We start from the raw sequence: 27,773 nt of genomic DNA, 5'->3' as shown, positions 1-27,773 counted from the left end.
CAAGGGACGCTGCTTCCCAGCCAATCGCAGCGAGGCTTCTGCGCGGGCCCAGCCAATGGAGAAGAGGATCCCCTTCGCTCCTCCTCCCGACCCTCCGTCTTCCTTCAATCCCGCGAATTTCCCCCCCTCTGGAGCACGCCCCTTGCGGTCAGGGCCAATCGCAGGTGCCGGGAGGCGGGATTTCCGCCGCGCGCACGCACGCACGTACGCACGTACTGCGGCGCCGCACTTTGCCCCTCCTTCCGGAAAAGCCAACCTTGGCGGTGGGAAGCGTTCTCTCTCATCATGGATGCTTCTATCCCCCTCTCCCTCTCCCTTCCTCCCTGAAATCAATAAAGATACATATTTTTTAAAAAGGTTCGCTCAAATATCACGTCACCCTCCAGTTCTACCTCTACAGCCCCGCCCCACTTAGATAAACCTTTTATAAATGAAATGTGTGTGGTGATCACGGGGCCTGTCCCCGACCTAACACATCAGGACCGCCGGGGGGCGCTCGTGAGAGCCTCCCGCTGCTGGGAGCAGCCCAGTTTGAGAGATGAATGCGCGGCCGATTGGGTTTTAGGACGGAAAGGAAAAACGCGGACTTTTTATGAACACTTTCCATTTTCACAAGGGGACCAAACCTGCAACCCTGGCGGGAAGGGGCGACCTTTTCGGTGCACGGGATGACCCTCCGCCCACTGAGCCTCGCAGGCCTCCCTCTTCTAAGTTTAAACGGAAAAAGCCAACCCCGGCCGGCGTGGCTCAGTGGTTGCACCTCGACCTATGAACCAGGAGGTCACGGTTCAATTCCCGGTCAAGGGCACGCACCCCAGCCCCAGTCGGGACCCGTGGGGGAGGTGACCCATCGGTGTGTTCCTTCACATTGATGTGTCTCTCTGTGTCTCTCCTTCTCTCTAAAAATCAATGGGAAAATATCTCGGGTGAGGATTCACAAAACTAATTTTTTTAAAAAAATTCCGATCGACCAAGGTAGAATACAGAGCCTTCTGATGTCGGCCTGCGGTGGTCCCGCTGGGCTGGGGGGTGGTGTGGGTCAGCGCACCTGGGTCTCCACTTCAGCCTGGGGCTGCAGCGCCTCCCCAGGGAGCCCCCATTCCAACTCAGGGGGTGGTTAGCCCCCAATTCCTGATGGGGTCGGGGCAGGAACCCGGGGCCCTGCCCGCACTGTTCCTCCAGGTCTGAGCTGCAGGAGTCCTCCCCCCACCCCCAAAGCCACCTGCCCCCGGGGGTCAGCTGGAGCCCTCCTGGGGTGGGGTGGGGTTTCTGTTCGTGGCCTGAAGGCACGTCTCTTGGGCATGGCCACTTGTGTGGAACCTCCCTGCCAGGAAAGACACTTGACCCCCCACAGTTGCAGAATCTGCCTCCCAATGGGGTGGGGGCTGGTGAGCCCCTGAGAGGGACAGTGGATGTCATACTCACCCTGGTGGGCAGGGCCCCGTGGAGACCCGCGTGCTGGCCCTTGTCCCCAACCCTGGCCTGCGCCTTTCCCCAGCCCCTGGTGGACCACCCCCAAACCAGAGAGACGTCCACTCCCGGCTCTCGCATTTCTGACAACGTGTGCATTTATTAGTATCAGAAGTACAAACGTAGGAATACAAATACAAATACAGAGGGCGGCCCAGCCCCCCAGACCCCACTGCCCTCGGGCAGGGCAGGGCAGGGCAGGGCGCGGCCCGCAGTGCGAAGCGGGGCGCGCTCGGCGCCGCCCGTGTCGCCAAGGCACGTGGGGCTCAGTGCGCCTTCGTTTCACTAGGACACCACGAGCTGCAGGGCGAACGGAGGAGGGCGGGGACCTCGGAACCGCCTGGCGGGACCTCCAGACCCGGACCCAGGGCCTCCTGGTTGGTTCGACGGGGAGTCGGGGCTGGCGGGGGCCACTTGGTGAGGGTGGGGACCCTGGCCTGGCCCTGGGCCCAGGTGCCTGGGGAGGGGCGGGCGCAGGCACTTGGGCAGGGCGGGTCCCCTCTCTCAGGCCAAGCTGGGCTCCAGGGCACATTCAGCGCGGATTCCAAGAGGCTCTGGATTCCCCACTCTCTCCACCCTCCTCCCACCCAGGCGGGCGAGGTGGCTCCCAGGGCAGGAAGGTTTCCCGGGAGGCAGCAGCGAGGGGACCCCGCACTCCCTCTCTGCCTGTGCCATCCACCTCCCAGGGCCCCTCCCAGGCCTGCTTCACACACAAGCTTCACCAAGAGGGCAGGCCTCAGTGTGGTGAGCCCCACGGTGCCCACGCCACCCGAGGCTCTCCCGCCTTGTCCTAAGCGACGGAGGCGATGGCTCTCCCCGCCCCCTACATGGCGAGAACTGCTCTGAGCTTATCCGATAAAACCAGGACGCACCAAGAGATCAAAGGAAGTGCCCGATGTGAACTCACTCAACGGGCAATCCGGGTTCGGTGGCAGGCCAATTTCTCATCAGGTATTCAAGCTCGATCCTGGTCCTCCCCCCATTTCTGGGAAATAGAAAGATTGTCAGTCTTTATAGGAAGCTAACCGGCGGTCACTAGGAAACGGGGCTCCTTTCTACTTGTTTCAGCTACACGTGGGGTGGGTGGGTAGAGTAATAGGCATGTGAAGTTTGTTCCACTTTTACCACTGTACACACACACACACACACACACAAGTACACACATCACCGCATGTAAACACAGACCACCCGGTCCCACTCCCAGAAAGCGGCTCCTCTCCTGGAATCTCCCACAAAAAGGATGCACTCACGGGGAGTAAACCTTGAGCTCCGTCTAGGAGCTGCTCCTAAAGAGACACAGATCATGGTTGTACAAACATACGAATGTAAACATTGTTCACCAGCACACAATGAGTCATTGTGAAGGCCAGGAGGAGTGGGAGTCCTCTTTTAAAAATGTGTGAACGGAGTTATTCTAAACAAAGATAATAAACACTGTACACTTCACTGATACAGTATGCCTGTGTCTATTTCTACCTAGAAGTAAAAATTCCAAGATAAATGAGGGGGAATCCAAACCTAAACTCAGATTGTATAGCAAGAAGCATACGGACTGTCCTTTTGGGCTCATGAAATCAGCAATGTCTGTAGACGCATCCATTTTCGGGGGGGGGGGGGGAATAGATCGTTCTTGGCCAGCTCAAATGTTACGTTTATGAAAAGGAATAAAAACGCCGAGGTAAAACCAAAACAACAACAACAACACAACCAGAAGCAGCCAACAACCACCAATGAGGTGGGACGTCCCATGTGAGTAATTTCAAGTTCTGGTTGAGGCCGGGTCAACACCCAGGACCTCTGGGTCCCGGAACAGTCTGGAACTGTAGTAGGCCATCAAAATGTTGAACTATTATTTTTGTATTTAACATTTAAAAGAAGATGAAAGTTCCATTTTCTCCTTCGTGTAAGCCCTAATTTTTTTTTTTATGATTAGGAAAGGACATGAAGCCTTTCTGTTGACTCAATAGTTATGGAATAGTATGGGCCATGAAAAGGATACGGATCATGGGGACGGTGGTGATGCTGCTGCTGATGGTGAAGATGGGTGGTGGTGGTGATGGTGGTGGTGATGAAGATGGTGATGGTGAAGATGATGATGAAGATGGTGAAGATGATGATGGTGATGAAGATGGTGAAGATGGTGATGGTGGTGATGGTGATGGTGAAGATGGTTATGGTAAAGATGGTGATGAAGATGGTTTTAATGATGGTGAAGATGGTGATGATGATGGTGGTGATGGTGAAGATGGTTATGGTAAAGATGGTGATGAAGATGGTTTTAATGATGGTGAAGATGGTGGTGAAGATGGTGATGATGATGGTGGTGATGGTGAAGATGGTGATGGTGATAATGATGTTGGCGATGAAATCCTGCCTCCATCCTCTTGCAAATAAGACATAAAACGTGGTGTGAAATACAGGTGTTCGTGGGGCATGGAAAGTCTACAAGACGTGTGTTATTTAAGCTGAATGTGTCCTCTTTAAGGCATACGTTGGGTAAGTTGGGGGCAGTATTTGCTGGGTTCAGAGTAGGAGTAGCGTGATCCTTCTCATCAGTATCTGACCGTCTTATGGTCCTTGGTGTTGAGACTTGGCAGAAACTGGAACTTTCTAGGCTCTGAAGAGGCATTTTGGTCTCATGGCATTCATGTGAAATGCCTTTTCTTCTCTCTCTCTCTCTCTCTCTCTCTGTCTTGGCCCGGAGGCAACTTAAAATAGAGACAGTCACAGGTGTTAAGTGTAAACCACAGTGGTCAGGAGGGAGAAATCCTTATCAAAATGCAGAACAGGCACCTCCTCGACATAGGGTCTTGCTGCGAGGACCACCGGGAGCCCCTCTGGGACAGAGGCCACCCCGACAACTTCCCCGAGCGGCCACACGACCACCCGAAAACATTTCTGATCCTCCACGCAAAGCGAGCCGGTGGGGCTGGAAGGGTGTCGGGTCTGTGTGGAACAGCATCGCACCGTGGGCCCCACGCATATCCTACTGACCACGTGGGCGCCCAAGGATGGTCCTTCCATCAGGGGCATGTGTTCCTCACACTCCCCCGTGCCCTCCAGAAGGCGAACGCACACATCCGGACGTGAACAAGCACGCTCCCCAGCTCCACCCGTCTTAGCTGCACGCCATTCTCCTCTACCGTGGACTGAAGAACTCGTCTCAGGAGTGGAGACGGATAAGGAGAACTCGAGGGGGCAGCCTGCTGAGGACCGGGCAGGGGCATGGTCCCCGGGGTGGTTTAGTCCCTTGAAGTCACACCAGGGTGTGCATTGCTGTTGGTGCAGGGATCTAGTTTATGCTCAACGTGTGCACGTTGGCTGGACACTGTTGGGATGAAGGTTCTCCTTCATGGAAAAGGAACCATGTGTGAGCCAGCAGGGTGGGGGACGCAACCAGGTTATTGGTCTACACAGCCAATGGGTATAATTTCATGAGCATCGTGAGCAACGCCCGGGTCTCGTGTGGCTTTGAAAGGAGAGGCATCCATAAAAAAAATTTTTTTAAAGGTAAAATTGGGTCAGATCTATGTGATTAAAAAAAAAATGCTTGTAGGCTATTTTTCTCCCAAGAAGAATTTCACTAGAAAATTCCATTCCCTCCAGAACTTCTTTGAAGGTGCAACAGGTTGAAATCCTTCGTATTGTGAGAAATGATAAGTCCGTGACATTGGAAATTGTGTTTGAAGAGGGCCCCGCCTTCTCTGGGTACTCAGCACTCTGGTGGGACATGTTGACGTCCCTCCAGGCCACCGGCCGTGGGAGGTGGTTGGTCCACGAGCAGGTGAAATTCTCAAAAGAGCAGAAATTTCATTGAAGCCAGTAGATTCAACCAGTTTCTCTGCAAATACTTATCAACTTACTTTTAAAATTGGATTTTCTAAGTAGAAGCCAATTGGCTCGTGGTCTATAGGGCTTGACTACCTCACACCACAGACCCAACCCTTGGAAACTGGGTGCTCCTATATCTTTATGTTTTCACTCACTGGATAGGCAGTGACCTTCATCAAAACACATTCCACTATGTCAGTGGTCGGCAAACCACGGCTCGCGAGCCACATGCGGCTCTTTGGCCCCTTGAGTGTGGCTCTTCCACTAAATACCCCGGCCTGGGCGAGTCTATTTGAAGAAGTGGCGTTAGAAGAAGTTTAAGTTAAAAAAAAATTGGCTCTCCAAAGAAATTTCAATCGTTGTCCTGTTGATATTTGGCTCTGCTGACTAATGAGTTTGCCGACCACTGCTCTATGTCAACCCCTCTGGGTCTGGTCAGCACCCAATAAATTGTGTGAAATCAGCACTTTTCTATATTTTCTCTGAATAATGGTTTATCTTTTTTTTTTTTTTCTTCTGAAACACAATAATACGCCCAATCAAACATTAAGCTAAAATTCTATGCCTGCCAATAAAATTAACCCAACTTTCTGGGTGAGAAGCACAGAGATTCGGGTACTAAAATGTTAGAATGGAAACTAACAAGCTGGTAGGCCTTTCTTTTTCGTTTTCCTGTAAGTGGTGGGAGCTTCAGAAGCATCTTGGGAAGTACACACGGGCATCCAGTGGAAAAAAACAAAACAAAAACAAACAAAGAACTAACATCACGAAGCGAGTTGGTTTTGTTATAAAAATATCAAAAGAGTACTAATTTCAGGGAATCATTTCTTTGGGCTTTTGCTAGGTATCCATATGTCAACGTATAAAAGCATTTTTGTGCATCAAAATATATCACTGAAGACAGCCGTTTCCTTTTTTTTTTCTTTCTTTTTTTTGGCATCTGAAGTGATCTGACTTGGAAGTTAATATGCACTAAGAAAAATTTTAAAATTGTATCTACATTTCGTTCACACGCTGGAAAACACGGTCAAGACAAAGGCTTGGGAGTGGTGTGTGCGATGCTTTGAAAGAGAGAGAGGATCGTCAGAGCGTACCAGCCGAGCGGCCGCGGGACACACATTCCGGGATGGCCCCGAGTGGGCCAATCAAACAGGACTCCAGGCACAACGCGCAATGCAAGCCGAACCAGCCCAGGAACCCGAGCCTGGGACGCCGCGGACGCCCAGTGGTTTGCGATAAAGCAACGACCTTCTGATGCTCAGCGATCATCAACACGTTGACCTCAGCCACGTGAAAACCTTTGAAAATCCCACTTTTTCCTCCACGGGAAACGTCGGCATGATTGATGCCTGTACCCTCCTCCCCAAACCGAGGCGAGGTGATTTAGGTAAAGGAATGGGAAGCTAACCACGACGGTGCCGGAGCAAAACGGGCCACGGAGAGAGGAAACGGGTTCGAAACTCACCACCGTTCACACGTGAACTCTGGGCTGCCCCGAGGGGTGGAGGGGGGCTTGGGGTGGAGGGCAGGAGGAGTGTGTCGCAGCTGCAGTGACCCCACACACGTGGGTGCTGGCGCCCCCCCCCCCCCCCGAGGGCGACAAAGGAAAGAGCCAGCCGGGGTCGGCCGGGGTCTGAGAGAGCGTCTCAGGTATTTGCTTGCGTGTGCGAAGAGATTTCTTTGCAGGGATCAGCGGCAGCCGCTTCCCACATCCCCGGAACCGTTCCTGAACATCACCAGGCTGCAGACTCAGGAGGGGATCAGCAAGAATGTCCCTTGAAAACGCAGCGTGTGTGTGTGTGTGTGTGTGTGTGTGTGTGTGCGCGCGCGCGCGCGCTGCGCGCGCACGCGCATGTGAGTGTGAAACACATAATGAGGATCTTGGCCGCGTTCTCCCACGCTGCTCAGAGGTGGGGTGGGGTGTGAGGACTGGTTAAACCGAGCAGCGCCCTCTCCGCTGCTGCTCCGATGGGTCGCGGCAGGGCTGGGAGGGCGGCAGGCGGCGAGGGGAGCCCGGCACGCTTCCCTCGTGGCCGGGCGGCGACGCTCAGAGGTACAGGTACCCAACCCAGTAGACCAGGTTGAAGAGCAGGAAGGACGTGGGGAAGAAGACGCGGGAGTAGGCGTCCAACTCCGCGATGTCGATGTGGATGCGCCCTCTCCTCCAGGCCCCGGCCTTGCACTCCTCGTAGCAGCAGAAGAAGCTCCGGCAGTCCTTGCCGTCCAGGCACTCGTAGACGCAGGCCTCCTCCAGTTCCTGCCAGTACAGCGCGTTGTTGAAGGTGACCATCGCGGGGGGCGGGGGCCGCACGTCCAGGAGGGAATAGTTCTGCGGGGCGACAAGGACAGCACGGAAGTCACCACCGCGCGGAACGCACCGAGCACGGGCCCGGGGGAGCCCAGCAGTGGACACGGGTGCCCTCCCCCACCCCGCGGCACGGGAGAGTTCCACCTTCTGAGGATTCCATTTCTGCAAATCGAATGCAAGAAGCAGCACAGCGCACGCCCGGCCGGCGTGGCTCAGAGGATCTGAGCGTGGCCCTCTGGCCCGGGAGGTCACAGTCGGGGCACGTGCCCGGGGTGGTGGGCTCGACCCCCAGTAGGGGGCGCGCAGCAAGCAGCCGACTGATGATTCTCTCTCATGGATGTTTCTATCCCTTTCTTTTTTTAAATATATTTTATTGATTTTTTACAGAGAGAAAGGGAGAGGGATAGAGAGTTAGAAACATCGATGAGAGAGAAACATCGATCAGCTGCCTCCTGCACACCCCCTACTGGGGACGTGCCCGCAACCAAGGTACATGCCCTTGACCGGAATCGAACCTGGGACCCTTGAGTCCGCAGGCCGACGCTCTATCCACTGAGCCAAACCGGCTTCGGCGTTTCTATCCCTTTCTCCCTCTCCCTTCCTCTCTCTGAAATCAATTGGAAAAAATAATAATAATTTTAGGACAATGGAATCCTCGGTCTTAAAAAAAAAAATGAATGAAATCTTACCATTTACAACAGCATGTATGGACCTAGAGCAGCGGTCACCAACCTTTCGGACCCCACGGGCCACCGGTTGGTGACCGCTGACCTAGAACAGTGGCCGGCAAACTGCAGCTCGCGAGCCACATGCGGCTCTTTGGCCCCTTGAGTGTGGCTCTTCCACAGAATACCACGGCCTGGGCGAGTCTATTTTGAAGAAGTGGCGTTAGAAGAAGTTTAAGTTTAAAAAATGTGGCTCTCCAAAGAAATTTCAATCGTTGTGCTGTTGATATTTGGCCCTGTTGACTAATGAGTTTGCCGACCACTGCCCCAGAGGGTATTATGGAAAGTGAAATACGTCAGACAGAGAAAGACAAATACCCTAGATTTCATTTATAGTTAGAATCTAAAATAAAATAAAATAAAAAACAACAACACAAAATAAATGCACAAACAGAACAGAGAGAGACTGAGATACAGAGACCTGATTGATGGCTGCAAGGTGGGGTGGGGTTTAGGGAGGCGGGGTAGGAGAGGGGAAGAGATTAAGAAGTACAAATTGGTAGTTACAGAATAGTCACATGGGGGATATAAAGTACATGTGGTCAATAATATTGTAATAACTATATATGCTGCTCGGTGGGTACTGAAATTAACTTCATAAATTATATAATTGTCTAACCTCTTTGCTGTCCACCTGAAACTAATATAAAATGATACTGAAGGTCAACTACATTTGAAAAGTAAAAATTTAAAAATAATATTCATGACACAGAAGCTTGTTTATAACGTACGTTTGAGTTCCAAAATCAGGAATATGGATGTTATGTATTAATCCCTGGGTAGAAGGATTATGATTCATTTTTTTCCCTTTATTTTTAAAGAAAAAATTTTTATTATTTTTTATTTATTAGAAAAATTTTTCCAAATTTTCTAATTGGGATATTTAAAAAAATAAAATAAACACATTGCCATAGCCGGTTTGGCTCAGTGGATAGAGCATCGGCCCACAGACTGAAGGGTCCCGGGTTCAATTCTGGTCAAAGGCACATACCAGGGTTACAGGCTTGATCCCTGCTCCACTTGGGGTGCATGCGGGAGGCAGCAATCAATGTGTCTCTCTCACACAGACATTTCACTCTCTGTCTCTCTCCCTTCCACTCTCTCTCTAAAACAAACAAACAAACAAAAAAAACAAACAGAAAAATATCCTCCGGTGAGGATTAACAACAAAAGTAAACACTTTTCTTTTGTAAACACATTTTGAAGGGAGGATGTGCATTGTTCTTCAACACATACGCAGTAACCTATCAGTCCATCTCACTTTAGTAAGAGCTGGCAGAAACATTTGCACCTGCAACGTTATACATACGGAGGGGGCCTGCAGGGTTATCCGCTCGTGGATCCACCTTGAGGAGTCTGGACGCAATAACTGTAAGAGAAACAGAAAAAGTAATTACAAAACTGTTGTGAACACCTGCATCGTACGGCCCCTCGTTAAGAACGATTTAAAAAATATATATCTTCATTGATTTCAGAGAGGAAGGGAGAGGGAGAGAGAGAGACAGAAACATCAACGATGAAAGAGGATCATAGGTCGGCTGCCTCCTGCACGCCCCACACTGGGGATCGAGTCTGCAACCCGGGCCTGTGCCCTGGATCGGGAACTGAACTGTGACCTCCCGGTTCATAGGTTGATGCTCAACGATGGTGCAACACTGGCTGGACTTAAAAGGCTTGCTGAGTTAGCTATTTATATCATCTATATGGTAAAAGGCTAATAGGCAAATCGACCAAAGGGCGGAACGACTGGTCGCTATGATGTGCACTGACCACCAGGGGGCAGGTGCTCAATGCAGGACCTGTCCCCCGGTGGTCAGTGTGCTCCCACAGGGGGAAGCCCTGAGCCGGTCTTAGGGCTGGTGAGTGGAGCAGCAGTGGCAGGAGCCTCTCCTGCCTCCGTGTCAGCGCTAAGGATGTCTGACTGCCGGCTTAGGCCCGCTCCCCCGGGAAGTGGACCTAAGCCAGCAACTGCACATCCCCCAAGGGCTCCCGGACTGCGAGAGGGTGCAGGCCGGGCTGAGGGACCCCCCGAGTGCACAGATTTTGTGCACCAGGCCTCTAGTGTTGTATAAGACCCTTAGGAATATAAATCATGTATCTCAAACTACCTTCCCACTTCTTTCCCCCCCCGCCCCCAAATCTTTGCTACTGGAACTCACTGATGTTTTCTTCTTCATGATGGCTGGCTTTCTACAACTGGAATAGTAGTTGAGGGTGGCGTACTCCATCAGAGCAGCAAAGACGAAGAGGAAGCACACGGTCACGAAGAGGTCCATGGCGGTCACGTAGGACACGCGGGGCAGCGAGTTCCTGGCGATGGTGCTGAGCGTGGTCATGGTCAACACCGTGGTGATGCCTGCAAGGGGACAGGGGCCCGGGTGTAGAAGGAGCCACACTGACATCCCTCCACTCCAACACTGTGCTTTATTTTTACTTTATTCGTATTAAAAAATATTTTTATTCATTTCAGAGAGGAAGGGAGAGAGAGAGAGATAGAAACATCCATGGCGAGAGAGAATCATGAGTCGGCTGCCTCCTGCACGCCCCACCCTGGGGATGGAGCCCGCAACCCGGGCGTGTGCCCCGACCGAGAATCGAATGACCCGTGACCGCCTGGTGCGTAGCTCGACGCTCAACCCCTGAGCCACGCCCGCCGGGCGGCTGTGAGCTCTTTAAGGGCGAAGCTGCACCTGGCTCATCTCTGCTGGCTTCTCGGGCACTGAGACGCACGCTCTGCTCAGAATGCAATTCACTCATGGGTGAATGCGTCCACGAACCACACCGAGGGTTGGCCTGACCTGGGCCATTCCGTGCACGTGGGTCCACACTTAAGGTCTTTTTTGACTTCCTAACCCCAACGCAACTGAAGGGGCCCACGTGGAACTCTGCTGTCAGAAAGAGTCATCTCCCCTGGCTACCGTGAAGAACGTAAGCGCAGTTCAAGCAGCCCTCAGAGGAGGTCAATGACACGTGAGCTCTCTTTCCCTCAAAGTCTTTTTCTGAACACACCTGTACGAGAATGCCGCGACATGGAGGAGAGAGAAAGAGAGAGAGAGAGAGAGAATGTGTGTGTGTGTGTGTGAGAGAGAGAGAGAGAGGGGGGGTGGTGGTTGGGTGATGCTCACCGAGTGCTGTTCTTGCTGGGGTGGCGTCTTTCTTGATCCAGAAGGACACCCAGGACAAGACCACCGTCAGGATGCAGGGGATGTACGTCTGGATGGTGAAGTAGCCCATCCTCCGGCTCAGCTCGAAGTAGATGGTCATGAGGACATAATCGCCTGCAACACACACCGTCGCCAGTCAGGCCACGTCCTCGGGGCCGGAAACCAGACAAGGAACGCGGAGACCGTGCTGAAGGCTCCATTTTCACGCACGACGGCGGACAGGGAGCGGCACTGAACTCGGGAAAACGCCGCCTTTCCTGATCCATGCCTTTGCTTCCTCCTTCCTCCTTCCTCCTTTCTCCTTCCTTTCTCCTTCCTCCTTCCTCCTTCCTCCTTCCTCCTTCCTCCTTCCTCCTTCCTCCTTCCTCCTTCCTCCTTCCTCCTTCCTCCTTCCTCCTTCCTCCTTCTTCTTCTTCTTCTTGCCGCAGTCTGCGGCGGCCATCTTCAGGGTGGCTGACAGAAACTTCCATTTCGAGATCACGTCCCAAAAGCCATTTCAGATTGCAAGCAAATGAGCATCCCGGCACAAAGGAATCGGAATGATTAAACCAAAGCAATCAGAGAACACAAATATTTTCCTAAGTCGGTGGCGTGCCCAGGGACCTCATTTCCTGGGGGAGATGTGACTGAATGATGGGTGATATTAAAAGCCTATTAATTTTTACATAAAATTTCAATAAAGGACGAAGCAGGAAAACAAACAGGAGACAGGAACACCAAAGAGAACAAATCACCCCGGCAGGAATACACACAGCCCCCGTGGAACATCCAACAGAGGCGAACAGCGCGTGGCAGGCTCCTGAGCCGGGTGAGATAAACGGAGGGACAATGCCCGCGCGCGAGGCACCGTCCTTCTCGGCTAATCCGGCAACGCCGTCTCTTTCCCGACCCAGGAGAGCAGGCCCAGCAGACCCCTCCCCAGAGCAGACCCCTCCCCGGCGACGTCCCACTGTGGGGATGAGAGTGAGAGGGGCGGTCGGCCACGCTCCAGGACCTGACCTTGGAGCTGCTGTTATAGGACGATGAAAAGCTAGGAGAGTTCCGGTACAAGTGGAACAGGGAAACCGAGGCAGGAAAATTAAAGCCCAAAAGCCCTGGCCGGTTTGGCTCAGTGGGTAGAGCGTCAGCCTGCGGACTGAAGGGTCCCGGGTTCGATTCGGGTCAAGGGCACAGGCCCTGGTTGCGGGCTTGATCCCCAGTAGGGGGCGTGCAGGAGGCAGCTGATCCATGATTCTCTCTCATCATGGATGTTTCTCTCTCTCCCTCTCCCTTCCTCTCTGAAATCAATAAAAATATGTATTTTTTTTTTAAAAAAAAAGCCAAAAAGCTTTGCAGGCTATATGTAGCAAGACCTTAACTTGAGAACAAAGAATTAAAATCTCTCCTTCACACAAGAGAATGCAGAGGGGGGGGGAAAGAGGGAGAGGAGGAGGAATCTGCAACTAAAAAAATGCACATATTTTAAAAAATATATATTTTTATTGATTTCAGAGAGAGGAAGGCAGAGGGAGACAGAGAAATAGAAACATCCGTGATGAGACAGAATTACTGATCGGCTGCCTCCTGCACGCCCCCTCCTGGGGTTCGAGCCGGCCACCTGGGCATGTGCCCTTGACCGGAATCGAACCGTGACCTCCTGGTTCCTAGATGGATGCTCAACCCCCTGAGCCACACCGGCCGGGCGGGCAATAATTCTGCTCTGCAGGAATAATTCATGAGAACTGATTTTAAAAGAGCAGACATCGTCAGATGTGATCGGCATCACAGAACCTCGATTTTCTTGGTGGATGAGCAGTTCATTCAACCGAGCAGTGTTTCTCCCGCACCTCCTGTCTGCGTTAGAGGAGGGTGACTCACAGTGGGTCTGAGAGGCTCTTCGCTCGGTCTTATGAACAAAAAGACACTGCCACTATTTTTAAAATCCTGACTCGAACACCCAGACTGATGTATTACCCAGATTGCACTCAGGCAAAATATGACAAACCGCCAAGAAGAAACCACTCTCAGAGCTCCTTCTACTGGAGCTATTTTAAACGTGCACTTCTCTTCGCACTCAAGATATGAATCTCACCAGAGCACCCTGGTAAGGCATGTCACGTCGAATAAAATGCTAACAGCTGATGGAGTGGGCTACTTAACTCAGAAAGTCAATCTGTAAATCCCACAATTCTCCCTCACCAGGAAGTACATGAAGGATAGCATAATATATACCTATACTAATAAAAGGGTAATATGCTAATTTAGACCGGACCTCCTTCCGGACAAAGCCACAATGGCGGGGGCTGAGGCAGAGGCGGTTAGGTGCGATCAGGCCAGCAGGGGAGAGCAGTTAGGGGTGATCAGGCCAGCAGGGGAGAGCAGTTAGGGGTGATCAGGCCGGCAGGGGAGAGCAGTTAGGTGCGATCAGGCTGGCAGGGGAGAGCAGTTAGGGGTGATCAGGCAGGCAGGGGAGAGCAGTTAGGGGTGATCAGGCCGGCAGGGGAGAGCAGTTAGGGGTGATCAGGCAGGCAGGCAGAGTGGTTAGGGGCGAACAGGCAGGCAGGCAGGCAGGCAGGTAAGCGGTTAGGAGCCAGCAGTCCATAAACCGGCAGTAGGACATCCCCCAAGGGATCCCGCATTGGAGAGGGTGCAGGCCAGGCTGAGGGACCCCCAACCCCGTGCACGAATTTCATGCACCGGGCCTCTAGTATAAATATAATGTTTTATTTTGTTTCGTTAATCCTTACGCAAGGACAGTTTTTCCATTGATTTAAAAATATATATTTGTTATTGATTTCAAGGAGGAAGGGAGAGGGAGAAACATCAAGGATGAGAACCATTCATCGGTTGCCTCCGGCACGCCCTCTGCTGGGGATCGAGCCCGCAACCCGGGCATGTGCCCTGACCGGGAGTCGAACCGGGACCTCCTGGTTCATGGCTGGACGCTCCACCCCGGGGCCGCGCGGCCAGGTCCCTAGAGAGCCACACCGTTTCCTGCTTATTCCTACCTGCAGACGTCGTCAGGGTTTCCGTGGTGTTTCTGAGGCCCATGAAGTCAAACTGGTAAAGCCGCCAGGATTTCTGGTTGGCCGTCTCCACGGAGTTCTTCCTCCACCTATAAATCATCTCCTCTTTGGTGTAGCCGTCTGAAAACACGGGACAAGTATGAACACACTGGAAGATGCAGGTTTTACAAAACATGACCGTCAAACTTGTCATTCCGACCACTTCCCGTGTTACACTCTTAGGGCCTCCTGGCTCTCTACGTTCTCCTGAACGCACAGACACCCCAAAAACATGAATGGAAGGGGGCCACCGGCTGAAGAGCTTCATGATCAGCAAGACGTTCCCAGACACTGGCCGGGCCGGCAGCGGTGTGGACACGGCACACAGGCGCTGTCCTGCTGTCTTGATTTCTTTCCCCGTGGAGAGCCAAGCTGTCGTGGACCCCCGAGACTGGGGCTCAGGGTCTCACCAGCTCCCAGACACCGAGAGCTAACTGCCTGAACCAGACCCGCCCATCACACTGTCCACTGTTCCCCAGAATGAGACCGCCCAGGTCTCCGGAAAGGCAGATTTATGTTCATCTTTTTAAAAGTAACATATATACTTTTTTTTAAAATTGATTTCCGAGAGAGGAAGGGAGAGGCAGAGAGAGACAGAAACAGCAATGATGAGGGAGAATCATGGATCAGCCACCTCCTGCACGCTCCACACTGGGGATCGAGCCCGCAACACGGGCGTGTGCCCTGACCGGGAATCGAACCGGCAACCTCCTGGTGCATGGGACGATGCTCAACCCCTGAGCCATGCCGGCCGGGCTCGATCTCTGTTATTTTAAGATGTTCATTCAACGAACAGACCTCTGTAGAGATCACCCCTGAACCATAGCAAGAACACACCATCTCCTTCAGGCCAGAGGGAGGACATCCCAGAATGAGCCAGGTACGAGGACACACAAAGCAAACGCCACGGGAAGTTAAAACGATGGAAACCACCCAAATGTACGTTCTCCAGCCACAGGGGGATGGAAGTAGAGACGCACAGAGACGCACCGGGCGGGGGGGGGATTCACCCGTATCTGGAAATGACACCGGACGCCCGTAGGCAGGGAAAGAGCCTGGGAGGACACGGCCAGGGCAGTGAGAACATCCCGAGGTGAGAGCCATACATCGGCACCCACCAGGTAGCACACTGCCCACAGACAGGGAGGACAGAGAGAGCAGGGCGGCCTCGTCGTCAGCGTCAGGAAAAGAACAGCCAGCCAACAAACACCCCTTCGTGACCACAGCATCAGCCCACACGGCACGGAAGGTGCCCCTCCTCAGCCTGACGAGTGGTATCCACCACGGAAACCCCACGGCTCACCTGGAGGCGCGTGGGGAGCAACGGAAGGCTCCCACCCCGGGAACAAGACCAAGGTGTTGGTTCTCATCGCTTCCACTTAAAAATTAAACCGGAGGCCCTCGCCGGTGTGGCTCAGTGGATAGAACGTCGGCCTACGGACGGAAGGGTCCCAGGTTCCATTCCAGTCAAAGGGCACATGCCCGGGGTTGGGGGCTCGATCCCCAGTAGGGGGGGTGCAGGAGGCAGCCGATCCATGATCGCCTCTCAGCATTGATGTTTCGCGCTCTCTCTCTCTCTCTCCCTCTCCCTTCCTCTCTGAAATCAATAAAAATAAAATAAAATAAAAACAATAACAAGCATGATTCCGAGCAGTAACATTGCCAAGGGAAACCGTCTTGCCCATTTCATGCACGCAAACAGAATTTTCTAGAATTAACCAGACACCTAAAAGATGCCTGGCGGAGGCTTTATTCAAATGAGTCCTTCTGAACGCGAACATTAATTAACGGGATATATTCAGAAGCAAAATAGGAGTATGGAAATAAAATTGGCATCTCATTCTTCCCACCAGCAAAAAAAAAAAAAAAAATTTAAAAAAAAATAGCGGTGGGGAAGATTGAAAAGAGGACATCTTTATTTAGGCGTACGTGCAAAATTACCGCCTCGGAGGAAGAAATAACTCTATTCTGTCGGCAGCTGGGACGCACAGGCTCACTCCCCTCGGGGCCTCTCTCTGTCTTAAACCAGCCACAACGTACATCCCGATCTGAATGTATTTTTTTTTAAAAGATAAGGACCCAATTATGTATAAGAGTTAAACACGCACTTTAAGTTATCTGCCAGAATGTGATTTACACCCGCACCACAGCTCTGGAGATAAGGCCGCGGCTCTGCTCCGCGGAGCGTGGGGGAGAGCTCACTGCTGCTGCTGGCACACGCACGTCAATCGCTTTCCCTCTGACACAAATACAGCTTCCCCGTGGCGGTGCGTTCCTCCTGCCAACTGGAAACCCTGCCACGAGCTCGGCACAGCAGTGAGGTAGACGGACCGTCCCCCAACGGACAGGATTCCGCCGGGTCAAGGTCTTCCCCTCTAGTTTTTGCCTTAAGTGTGAACAACTTGGAGAGGTGAAAGATGAACATAGGATGCCATGGCAGACTTACTAATTACTGCATGGACGATGCTTTCTTTTTTATTATTTTAAAAGTGTTATCGGTAGAGAGAAAGAGAGACAGAGAGAGAGAGAGAGAGAGAGAGACAGAGACAGAGACAGAGACAGAGAGAGAGAGGAGGGGGGAAGAGAGAGAAACATCCATGTGAGAGAGAAACATCGGTTGGTTGCTTCCCACACGGACCCTGATGGGGGGATCGAACCCGCAACCTGGGTATAAGCCCTGACCAGGAATCGAACCCGCAACCTTTGGGTGGACGAGATGACGATCCAGGCAACAGAGCCACACCAGCCAGGGCTTCGGTGACCGTGCTGTGTTTTTTACCACTTTATTTTTCTGCCACTGCCAACACAGCGTGACGGCCTTAAACACGGGAGCTAGCCGCGGTCCGGCCTTGCCTCGGAGCCTCAGAGCCCAACCTCCGATCCTCAGCCGAGCCGAGCCCCAAAGGGCAGAGCTGAGCCCACTCCAAAGGTCCGAGCCTCGCCCGGAGGAGCCAAGCGTAACCCTAAGAGCTGAAGCTGGTCCAAAGGCATGACCCTCGTTCCTAAGAGCTGGGCCTAGCCCTGAAAGGTGTAGCCGAGCCCGGATAGCCCAGCCAAGAACTAAGAGCCGGATCAAGTCCCAAAGGCTGACATTCGTTCCGAGAGCCAACCCAGACCCTAAGAGCCAGCCCAGACCCTAAGAGCCAGCCTAGACCCTAAGAGCCAGTCCAGACCCTAAGAGCCAGCCTAGACCCTAAGAGCCAGCTTTGTCCCTAAGAGCCAGCCCAGACCCTAAGAGCCAGCCTAGACCCTAAGAGCCAGCTTTGTCCCTAAGAGCCAGCCCAGACCCTAAGAGCCAGCCTAGACCCTAAGAGCCAGCCTAGACCCTAAGAGCCAGCTTTGTCCCTAAGAGCCAGCCCAGACCCTAAGAGCCAGCCTAGACCCTAAGAGCCAGCCCAGACCCTAAGAGCCAGCCCAGACCCTAAGAGCCAGCCCAGACCCTAAGAGCCAGCTTTGTCCCTAAGAGCCAGCTCAGACCCTAAGAGCCAGCCCAGACCCTAAGAGCCAGCCCAGACCCTAAGAGCCAGCTTTGTCCCTAAGAGCCAGCCTAGACCCTCAGAGCCAGCTCAGACCCTAAGAGCCAGCCCAGACCCTAAGAGCCAGCCTAGACCCTAAGAGCCAGCCCAGACCCTAAGAGCCAGCCCAGACCCTAAGAGCCAGCCTAGACCCTAAGAGCCAGCCCAGACCCTAAGAGCCAGCCTAGCTCAGAAGAGTCAGCCCAGACCCTCAGAGGTGAACCTATCCCTAAGGGTCAAACTCAGTCCCGAAGCAACAATCCTTTTTTATTTGTTTTTTAAAAATATATTTTCATTGATTTCAGAAGAGAGAAGGAGAGAAAGAAACATCAAGGATGAGAGAGAATCATTGGTCCGCTGCCTCCTGCACACCTCCAACTGGGGTCGAGCCCGCAGCCCGGGCATGTGCCCTGATGGGGAATCAAACTGTGACCTCCGGGTTCATAGGTCACCGCTCAACCACTGAGCCACACCGGCCGGGCTCACTGGACAATACTTTAAACCCAAATTATTGAAATGACAAATTTCCTGTAAGTGTCCATTATTATCTGCTAAACGTTGTTTAAATAAATGAATTACGATTTATAATCTATTTATCGCCTCATTTGCTGTCTGCTCCCAAGGAATTTAGGCATCTTTTCACTCTGTTTAGCTGCCTGGACTTGAACGGAATAAATTATACAAAACAAATTTAGATAAAACATTAACAATAACTGGGCAATGAATGTCACTCATTTCCACAGCGACTGGCAATAAACAGAAAAGCAAAGAATGATTACCCTACGGGGAGATTATGGTTCAAAATGCAAATCATATCGTTTGTGACTGGACATGCCCAGATTGAATTGGGAGTAGCAAATAGTGGGGGGAAAAAACACTTTAATTTTTACTTCTTTTAAAAAAAAACAACACATATTTTATTGATGTTTTTGAGAGGAAGGGAGAGGGGGAGAGAGAGAAATATCAGTGATGAGAGAGAATCACCGATTGGCTGCCTCCGGCCTGGCCCCTACCGGCGATCGAGCCCGCAACCCTGGCATGTGCCCTGACCGGGAATCGAACTTCGGCCTCCTGGTTCATTGGGTGATGCTCAACCCCTGAGCCACGCCGGGTGGGCTGCTGGTTATTTTTTTAAAGCACTTTGAGGAGTTCACTCCATGGTCTCCTAGATTCCATCTTCTCAGCTGAGAAGTTAGCTCTGGCTCTCAATCCAATGTCTGCCCTTTTGAAGAAAATGAGTGTTTTTGCTCTAGGGGTTGTTAAGATGTTTTTCTGTTTAGTCTGATTTTTCAGCTGATTACCTTGATGTGTTTCAAGACCTTTTTTTTTTTTTTTAATCACTTTCTTATTCATCCCGACTGGAGTTCAGATGGGTTTTTTGAATTTTTGATTGGAGGTCTCTCATCAGTTTTAAAATTTTCCTTAGCTCTTAGGACTTCAAATTTTAGCTGTCTCATTTTCTTCCTCTTCCGTTCCGGCTCCAATTATACACGTGTTGGGCTCTTCCCTCCCCCCCCCCCCCCCCCCCCCCCCCCCCCCCCGCATGGCGCAGTCTCCACGTCTGCTTGCGTTATTATCCCCTCGCTGTCCTTCGGCTTTGCAGTGTTTCATTTTGGTTGTTTTATTCCGACCTACCTTCTAGTGTACGATGATCTCTTTAGAGCGCTTAAATGTCCGTTACGGAGCATTCTTCTTTTCTTTTAGAATTTGCTTTCTCTTTCTGGTCTCCAGCCCACTGCTGAATTTCTATCGCTTATATTTTAATGATTCGAACATGACAGGGGGAGCTCTCTGGCTGTCTGCTGGAGAAGTGCGTTCCCTAAACCCCTCGTGGAGTCTATTTTCTGCTTTCCTCTTGTTTGCCATTTCTTGCATTTTCCCCCTTCTACGCCTGCTCATCTTTCATTGACTCCAAGTCCTTGAGTATGAAAACCTGTAAACATCTCTGGCGTCCCGATAGGAGTACTTGCATAGGAATTGACAGTGGATTCTGCAAACAGCTGGGGGCACAGCCATTCCAGCTTTTAAAAAAATATATATATATTATTGATTTTGAGAGAGAGAGAGAGAGAGAGAGAGAGAGAAGCATCAATGATGAGAATCACTGATCAGCTGCCACCTGCATGCCCCCTACTGGGGATCGAGCCAGCAACCCTGGCATGTACCCTGACCGGGAATCGAACCGTGACCTCCTGGTTCATTGGGCGACGCTCAACCACGGAGCCACATCGGCAGGGCTGCTGGTCGTTTTTTTTAAAGTATTTTGAGGAGTTTACTCCCGGATCTCCTAAATTCTAACAGCGGGCTAGAAACAAGAAGGAGGAAGTGAATTCTAAAAGAAAGCAAGCCCTAGCCAGTTTGGCTCAGTGGATAGTGCGTCAGCCTGTGGACCGAAGGGTACTGGGTTCGATTCCAGTCAGGGGTACACGCCCGGGCTGTGGGCTCGACCCCCAGTAGGAGGGCGTGCAGGAGGCAGCCAGTCAATGATTCTCTCTCATCAATGATGTTTCTATCTCTCTCCCCCTCCCCCTTCCTCTCTGGAATGAATGCAAATACATTTTAAAAGAATGCTCCCTAGCTGACATCTAAGAGCTCGAAAGAGAACATCGTAAACGAGAAGGTAGGTCAGATGCGACAACCCCTGGGGATGAGCTCCCGGTTGGCAGGATTTGCTGCTGGGCTGCAGGGTCTGGGAGGGACGGGCGGTGGGACGCTCATCCTTGCTCCTGGGATGCGTTTCTCTTCCGGTGCCCAGGGGAGAGAGTGCGCCCCGGGTTCCAGTCGTCGCCTTTGCTCCTCAGCCCTCGGATGCTCCGTCAGAAACAGCGGACGCCCACGGAAGAAGGCCCGCCCCGAAGGCCTGTCTCCCTGGGACCGTCCCTTTCCCTGCACGTGGCTCCTTAAGTCACCGACGTCTCGTTCGCTCCCTGAACGATCCGGGCCATTATCTGAGGTTTGTCTGGAGAGAAAGGGACCTGCGTGGCACGGTCCATCATCACCGCGTTCAGAAACCCCATCGCGCCCACATTTTTCCCCCTCTGGTTAGAGGGTGAAGTAAAGAGGTTGGAAGGGGAATTCGTTTTAACGTCAGTACTTCCATGTGGCACGACAGTTTGATGCCTGGAATTCCACCACTGCCTGTTTTCCTTCTTTCTGAAGCCTGGCCCTTGATCGGCACCATTATTAAAAAAAAAAAAAAATGCCAGTGGAATACGGGATTACTAGCTATTTAAAAAAATCCCTGACAGCGTGAACATTCCTCCTCCTCAGGCTTCGGCCTTCTGGCCGATGGTTGTCATGAAGGCGGACACAATGGTTGTCACGAAGATACGGTGGTAGTTTTTTTTTCCAAGGGAATGAGTACAATCTGTTTAAAGGACAGGACTCTCTTCTTCACTTAAAAACATATTCAAGCCGAAACCGGTGTGGCTCAGTGGATAGAGCGTCGACCTGCAGATTGAAGGGTCCCAGGTTCGATTCCGGTCAAGGGCATGTACCTTGGTTGCGGGCACATCCCCAGTAGGGGGTGTGCAGGAGGCAGCTGATGGATGTTTCTCTCTCATCGATGTTTCTAACTCTCTATCCCTCTCTCTTCCTCTCTGTAAAAAAATCAATAAAATGTATTTTAAAAAAACAACAAAACATATTCAAGCCCGGCTGGTGTGGCTCGGGGGTTCAGCATCGACCCATGAACCAGGAGATCACAGTTTGATTCCCAGTCAGGGCACATGTCTAGGTTGCAGGCTCCATCCCCAATAAGGGGCGTGCTCACACTGGGTCTTAATAACACACACACACAGAGAGAGAGAGAGAGAGAGAGAGAGAGAGAGAGAGAGAGAGAGAGAAATCAGCCCCTATCTAATATTCTGGTATTATTTTGGCAATTTCTTTTTTCCTAAAATAAGAATGGAGCCCAATAACAATGACACATCTCCTATAAAATGCACCCAGATAGAAGTTTGAAGCTGAGTTAATATTTGAATATAATTTTGTGCAATACTGTAGGTCGTTATTGGCTTAATAAAACATAACTAAGGCAATTAAAGCTGAACAGTGTGGGCTTAAAACCCATTAGGGCTCACACTGCAGGGCTGTGAACGGAGACTCTCCTCGCTGTGTGTGTGAGTGAAGAGCCAGAATATTCTTTTGCTCTTTCCCCATCCAAATGGCTTCCCGTTATTACACTTCATTTTCCCCACCACATGTTTTCATTCTAGTCTTTTAAGATAGCAACGTCATACTTTGATATATGTAACAGGATTTGCTTTTTCTAAACAAACCATAAAATATTTATATTTGTGAAATGACTCCCGGCCGGTATGGCTCCAGTGGTTGAGTGTCGACCTATGAACCAGGAGGTTGGATTCCCGGTCAGGGCACATGCCTGGGTTGCAGGCTCGATCCCCAGTAGGAGGTGTGCAGGAGGCAGCCGATCCATGATTCTCTGTCATCATTGATGTCTCTCTCTCTCTCTCTCTCTCTCTCTCCCCCCCCCCCTCTCTGTGAAATCAATACAAACATATTTAAGAACATATTTGTGAGAGAACACATTCATGGTAATTGGTTTTATGGGACTGAGATTTGCAAAACAGATAATTTCCCTCGGGGTCTTTTGCTTTTCCTCGAAAAGACACCGGCTGGCCGGAGAGCAAGAAAGGGGAGTGGAACCCACAGACTCAAGGCGCCCTGATGGCCTGCCTGGGCCCGCACGCAGCGTGAACTGTCCCTGGTGCTGGCACCTCGATTTTTAGCTAGCTACCACCAGCATCCTTACCACAGACTACAAGGAAGGATACAACAGTAACCAAAGCATAAGATTCCTCTTTCCTGAAAGGAATTTACCTTCATCTTCTTCCATCGGCTAAAAGAGATCGATGTTTAACTCACCGCCAGGGAGTTGCAGACCTATTTTTTAAAAATATGTTTTTTATTGATTTTTTTTTTTTTAGAGGGAGAGGAAGGGAGAGAGAGAAACATCAATGATGAGAGAGAATCACGGATCAGCTGCCTCCTGCTCGCGCCACGCTGGGGGTCCAGCCCACAGCCCCGGGCGCGTGCCCTGACCCGGAAACCAAACAGTGACCTCCTGGTGACGCTCAACCACGGAGCCACGCCGGCAGAGCCGTTTTATCACGTCTTGAATCGCGGGAACAGATTCCCAATGTTTGCTTCCTCGGTTTCAAAGGCAAGTTTATAATACTACAATGCCCCAGAGCTGGTATATAATTGCATTGTTTATCCTGGCTTTTGTTTTGTACTGACTCGGATGATTTGCAAACATAAATAACTAAATAAAACACATCTCTTCTCATTAAGTTTTAATGACAGGCCACTGTGGAAAAAATAGTAAAATCTGGTTACAACTGAACATACCACACCCCCCAAAAAATAAAAGTTAAAAACAAGGCCCGGAGGGCGGTCTAACGGTGACAACAAATACTTTCATTTCTGATGACGCAGCATCTTAAGCCAGGCAGCTCTTGCCCGGCCGGCGTGGCTCAGTGGTTGAGTGTCGACCTCGGAACCAGAAGGTCACAGGTTCGATTTCCGCGCAGGGCACATGCCCCGGTGGCGGGCTCGATCCCTAGAAGGGAGCGTGCAGGGAGGCAGCTGATCCATGATTCTCTCTCATCGCTGATGTTTCTATCTCTCTCCCTCTCCCTTCTGCTCTGAAACCAATAAAAATATGTAAAATTCAAAATAAAATAAAAAAGAGAGAAAGAAAAACAAAGCCCTCCTCTGGGGATTGCACATTGTGAGGTGGAAGGAATACTTTTCTTATGTGGTACTTTTTTTTTTTTTTTAAGCGAATCCTTACCCGAGGATATTTTTTCCCTTGCTTTTTTTTTTTTTTTTTCAATTTTTTTGATTGATTTTTTTAGAGAGACAGACAGACTTCTATTTGTTGTTCTACCCACTTACTCATTCCTCGGTTGATTCTTGCATGGGCCTTGACCAGGGATCGAACCCACAACCTTGGGGTATCGCGGACGATAATTCTAACCACCTGAGCTACCAGGCCAGGGCTCCATTGCTTTTTAGAGAGAGGGTAAGGGATGGAGGGGGGGGGGAGAGAGAGAGAATAGCATTGATGTGGCACATCGATGGGTTGCCTCCCGCACACGCCCCCAACAAGGGCCGGGGATCGAACCTGCAACCCAGGTAACGTGCCGTTGGTCGGAATCGAACCCACAGCCCTTGGATGCGCGGGGCGACGCTAACCACTGATCGACACTGGCCAGGGCTCGGAGTCTTTAGATGGCCGCCCGTGTGCGGTTTATCACAGGCTGTTTTCCCGTCTGGACCTCAGGGGCCCCCGCAGGGATCACGGGATCAGGAGCTCCCGGCAAACCTGCCGCTCCGACAGGCACCACGAGGATGCCCCTCTCCCGGTGGCCCCTCGGACCGGCTGTGGCTTCGCTGCCCCCTCCCTTCTCTCGGCACCCCCGCTCCCATTCCCACGGACCTTGATTTCCGGGGAACAACATTCCCTAGAGTGGGGAGAACGCCCCCTGCAGCAGAGTGGCTCCCAGAGAGGGTTCAGAAAGAGTCTAAAACCTCCCTCCAGAGTCCGCCTCGCATCCAGGGTGCTGACGGGCACAACTTCTCCCAGGAAATAGCGTTTCTGCGAACAACTGGAAAATTACGGTGATTTTCATCCTTGGGTGCTCGGCAGGCATTTTCTTGGAAATGAGTGGGATCTGTCACTCCCAGGAAGTCACTGACAGTGCGTATTTGTGGCCGAGACTAAAATTTGATATTCCAAGTGGAAATTAAAATTTTAGGAAACGCGTGTCACCCTCGGGAGCTCAATCATCTCCCACTTCTCAGCGTACCGTTCCCGTGGGGGAGGTGAAAACATTAACCAACACTGTCTCAGTGAAACTGGGGAACATGTGGGTGATCAGCCTAAGTCTGGGAACCAGTATTCCCCAAGGACCCAACGCATCATACGAAATCATACAAAAAACCATGCCTGGGTGGCCCCAGCTGGTGTGGCTCCGTGGATAGAGCGTCAGCCTGAAGACTGAAGGGTCCCCGGTTCGATTCCTGGTCAAGGGCACATGCCTGGGTTGCAGGCTCGATCCCCAGTTAGGGGGCATACAGGTGGCAGCCGATCCATGATTCTCTCTCATCATTGATGTTTCTCTCTCCCTCCCCCTCTCTCTTCCTCCCTGAAATCAATAAAAAGTAATTAAAATAAAATGTAAGAATTAGAGGGACACGTCCTCCTGTTTTTTAAAAAAAATACACCTTTTACCCAGGCGTGGTTTTTGTTTGTTTGTTTTAATATATTTTTTTATTGATTTCAGAGAGAAAGAGAGAGGAAGAGAGAGAGAGAGAAACATCAATGAGGAGAGAGAATCATGGACCGGCTGCCTTCTGCACACTCCACACTGGAGATGGAGCCTGCAACCCAGAGAATGTGCGTGACGGGAATCAAACCGTGGCCTCCGGGTCCACAGGTCGATGCTCATGCCGGCCGGGCTGAACGCTGTATTTCAGAGGCATGGAGAACTGAACCGGGACGCCCAGTGGGAGGTGGGGTTTATGTCTGAGTGTCTCACCACGAGAATGAGCATCGCAAACAGAATTGCTAGGAGGTCAGCTCTAGTGGCTCCCCACAACCCCGCCCCCCCGCCCCCCGCCTCCCGAGCAAAGAACATTTTGTTTTCCAATTAATTGTTCCCAGAAGTCAAGCCTGAACTATGATGTATTGTATCACCGTAAAACTCCGTGTCTAGTATACTTTCTTTTTTTTAAAAAAAAAATATTTTTATGGATTTCAGAGAGGAAGGGAGAGGGGGAGAGAGAGAAATAGGAACATCAATGATGAGAGAGAACCATGGATTGGCTGCCTCCCGCACGCCCCACACTGGGGATCAAGCCCGCAACCCCGGGGATGTGCCCGGACCGGGGTTCCTAGGTCGACGCTCAGCCACGGAGCCACGCCGGCCGGATTTGTCTTTTTATCGTTGAGAAGGACCCTCCTTCTTCGTGGTTCCGCCCCCCCCCCCCACAGGGTTTCCAGCCAGTTCTCTCCCAGCGCAGACCTGAGAGGCGGGGCCAGAGAAGGCAGCCGGCCACAGACCCAGTGAGACAGACACATCGCTGTCCACGCTGGACCCCCCGCGCGCACTAGGGGGGCTTCCGGGCCCAGCACAGCGGAGCCCGGCTGCCCTCCGGTAATTACCAGCTCTGCTCTTTCCCGCTCGGAGGCTAATGATATATAATTAAAACTATATATTTGGCCTTTGTCCCTTTTTCTGGCGCAGAGCTCTTAAAACCCTGGGCTGTGACCAGGGCCGGCCTGAAAGCCTTTGTTAAGCGAAGAAGGCCGCCCAGGGAACGCGAGCGAGCGGGATGGGGGCTGGTTGCCAAGGGAACCAGGCGGGGGAGGGGAGGGGAGGGTCGGGGCTGGAGTTCCATCCCCGTGACCTCTGGAGAGGAGAGGGGGGGCTGGAGGTTGAGCCAGGCACCAAAGGCCAACCATTTCTTCTTAAATTATTATGTTTTGGACAGAAAACATTTTCTTTTCAATTTTTTAAAATGTATTTTTTTTTGTTGATTTCAGAGAGGAAGGGAGGGGGGGGAGAGAGAGAGAGAAACATCCAAGATGAGAGGGAATCACGGACCGGCTGCCTCCTGCACGCCCCCCACTGGGGATCGAGCCCATAACCCGGCACGTGCCCGGACCAGGAACCAAACCCGGGACCCTTCGGTCCGCAGGCCGACGCTCCATCCACGGAGCCGAGCCAGCCAGGTCCGAAGGCCGGTGGTTCAGCCAACCGTGCCGGCCTCCGAACGCCTCCTCAGAGCACCCAGAGGGCCAGGTGCTCGGGCAGCCTCCAGGTCGGGGACACGCACAGGCGCCGGGCCGGGGCGGCCGGCCGGGGAGGACAGACGTTGTGTGTAATTCCAAATAATATGCAAAACAGCCCATTCGCCTAAGGGTGTTGGTGAAACAACAGCAGAACGCCCCCCCCCCCCCATGTGCAAACCCGGCACTGTTGCCAGGAAAGGTTGAGTTGCACACGGCTGTATCGAAGCGCCTGGTTTGAGACGGGGGCTCCTACGGAATGAAGTCCGGGGTGAAAACGCCCCGGTGGCCAAAACCAGACTGTGTCATCTGTTCTGTCTGGTTGCTCGGTGACGCTCTAACGCGGCCCGTGACCGTCGCCAGACGCTCAGACAGGGAGGCATTCCTTCACGGGGCACGGGGTGGGGGGGGTACTCACAGCTGGAGAAGATCAGCGGGCAGGAGTGCTCGTCCATGGGGAAGTGGTGCAGCTGCAGCTGGCACTCGGCATTGATGGTGAGCCTGCGGGGGAGCCAAGGTCACTGTCAAGGTCAGCCAGCCAGAACCCAGCCGAGTCACAGGGGGTGTGTGGTGGGGGAAACAGGGCGGGGCACCATCCATTCTGTGGCATCATGGGGTTGTCTCCGTGTCGTGTCATTTTGTATTGCTTTTTAAATATATATATATATATTTTATTGATTTCAGAGAGGAAGGGAGGGAGAGAGAGAGAGAGAGAGAGAGAGAGACATCAGTGATGAGAGAGAACCATGGATCGGCTGCCTCCTGCACGCCCCCTACTGGGGATCGAGCCCGCAACCCGGGCGTGTGCCCTTGACAGGAATTGAACCCGGGACCCTCCAGTCTGCAGGCTGACGCTCTATCCACTGAGCCAAGCTGGAGAGGGCGGTGTAGTGTC

General features: G+C 52.0%; 1 protein-coding gene across 1 annotated transcript in view; it reads right to left on the bottom strand.

Moving 5' to 3' along the window:
- Positions 1–7,331: 7,331 nt before the first annotated feature.
- The window catches only part of LOC307095101 (gamma-aminobutyric acid receptor subunit gamma-3-like), a gene marked incomplete at its 5' end in the record, with an annotated part of 20,913 nt that continues 471 nt past the window's right edge, over positions 7,332–27,773 (bottom strand). Inside the window, 6 exons of the mRNA XM_079800867.1 lie at positions 7,332–7,630; positions 9,626–9,703; positions 10,494–10,690; positions 11,460–11,612; positions 14,486–14,623; positions 27,297–27,379. Coding sequence (XP_079656993.1) covers positions 7,349–7,630; positions 9,626–9,703; positions 10,494–10,690; positions 11,460–11,612; positions 14,486–14,623; positions 27,297–27,379 — 931 coding nt within the window. The 3' untranslated portion in view covers positions 7,332–7,348. The remainder of the gene's footprint in view (positions 7,631–9,625; positions 9,704–10,493; positions 10,691–11,459; positions 11,613–14,485; positions 14,624–27,296; positions 27,380–27,773) is intronic.

The sequence above is a fragment of the Cnephaeus nilssonii genome (assembly GCF_951640355.1).
Source record: "Cnephaeus nilssonii genome assembly, contig: SUPER_24_unloc_1, whole genome shotgun sequence".
NCBI classification, from domain to species: Eukaryota; Metazoa; Chordata; class Mammalia; order Chiroptera; family Vespertilionidae; genus Cnephaeus; species Cnephaeus nilssonii.
Note: the sequence above shows the minus strand (reverse complement) of the source record. Positions and strands in the feature narration are given on the sequence as shown.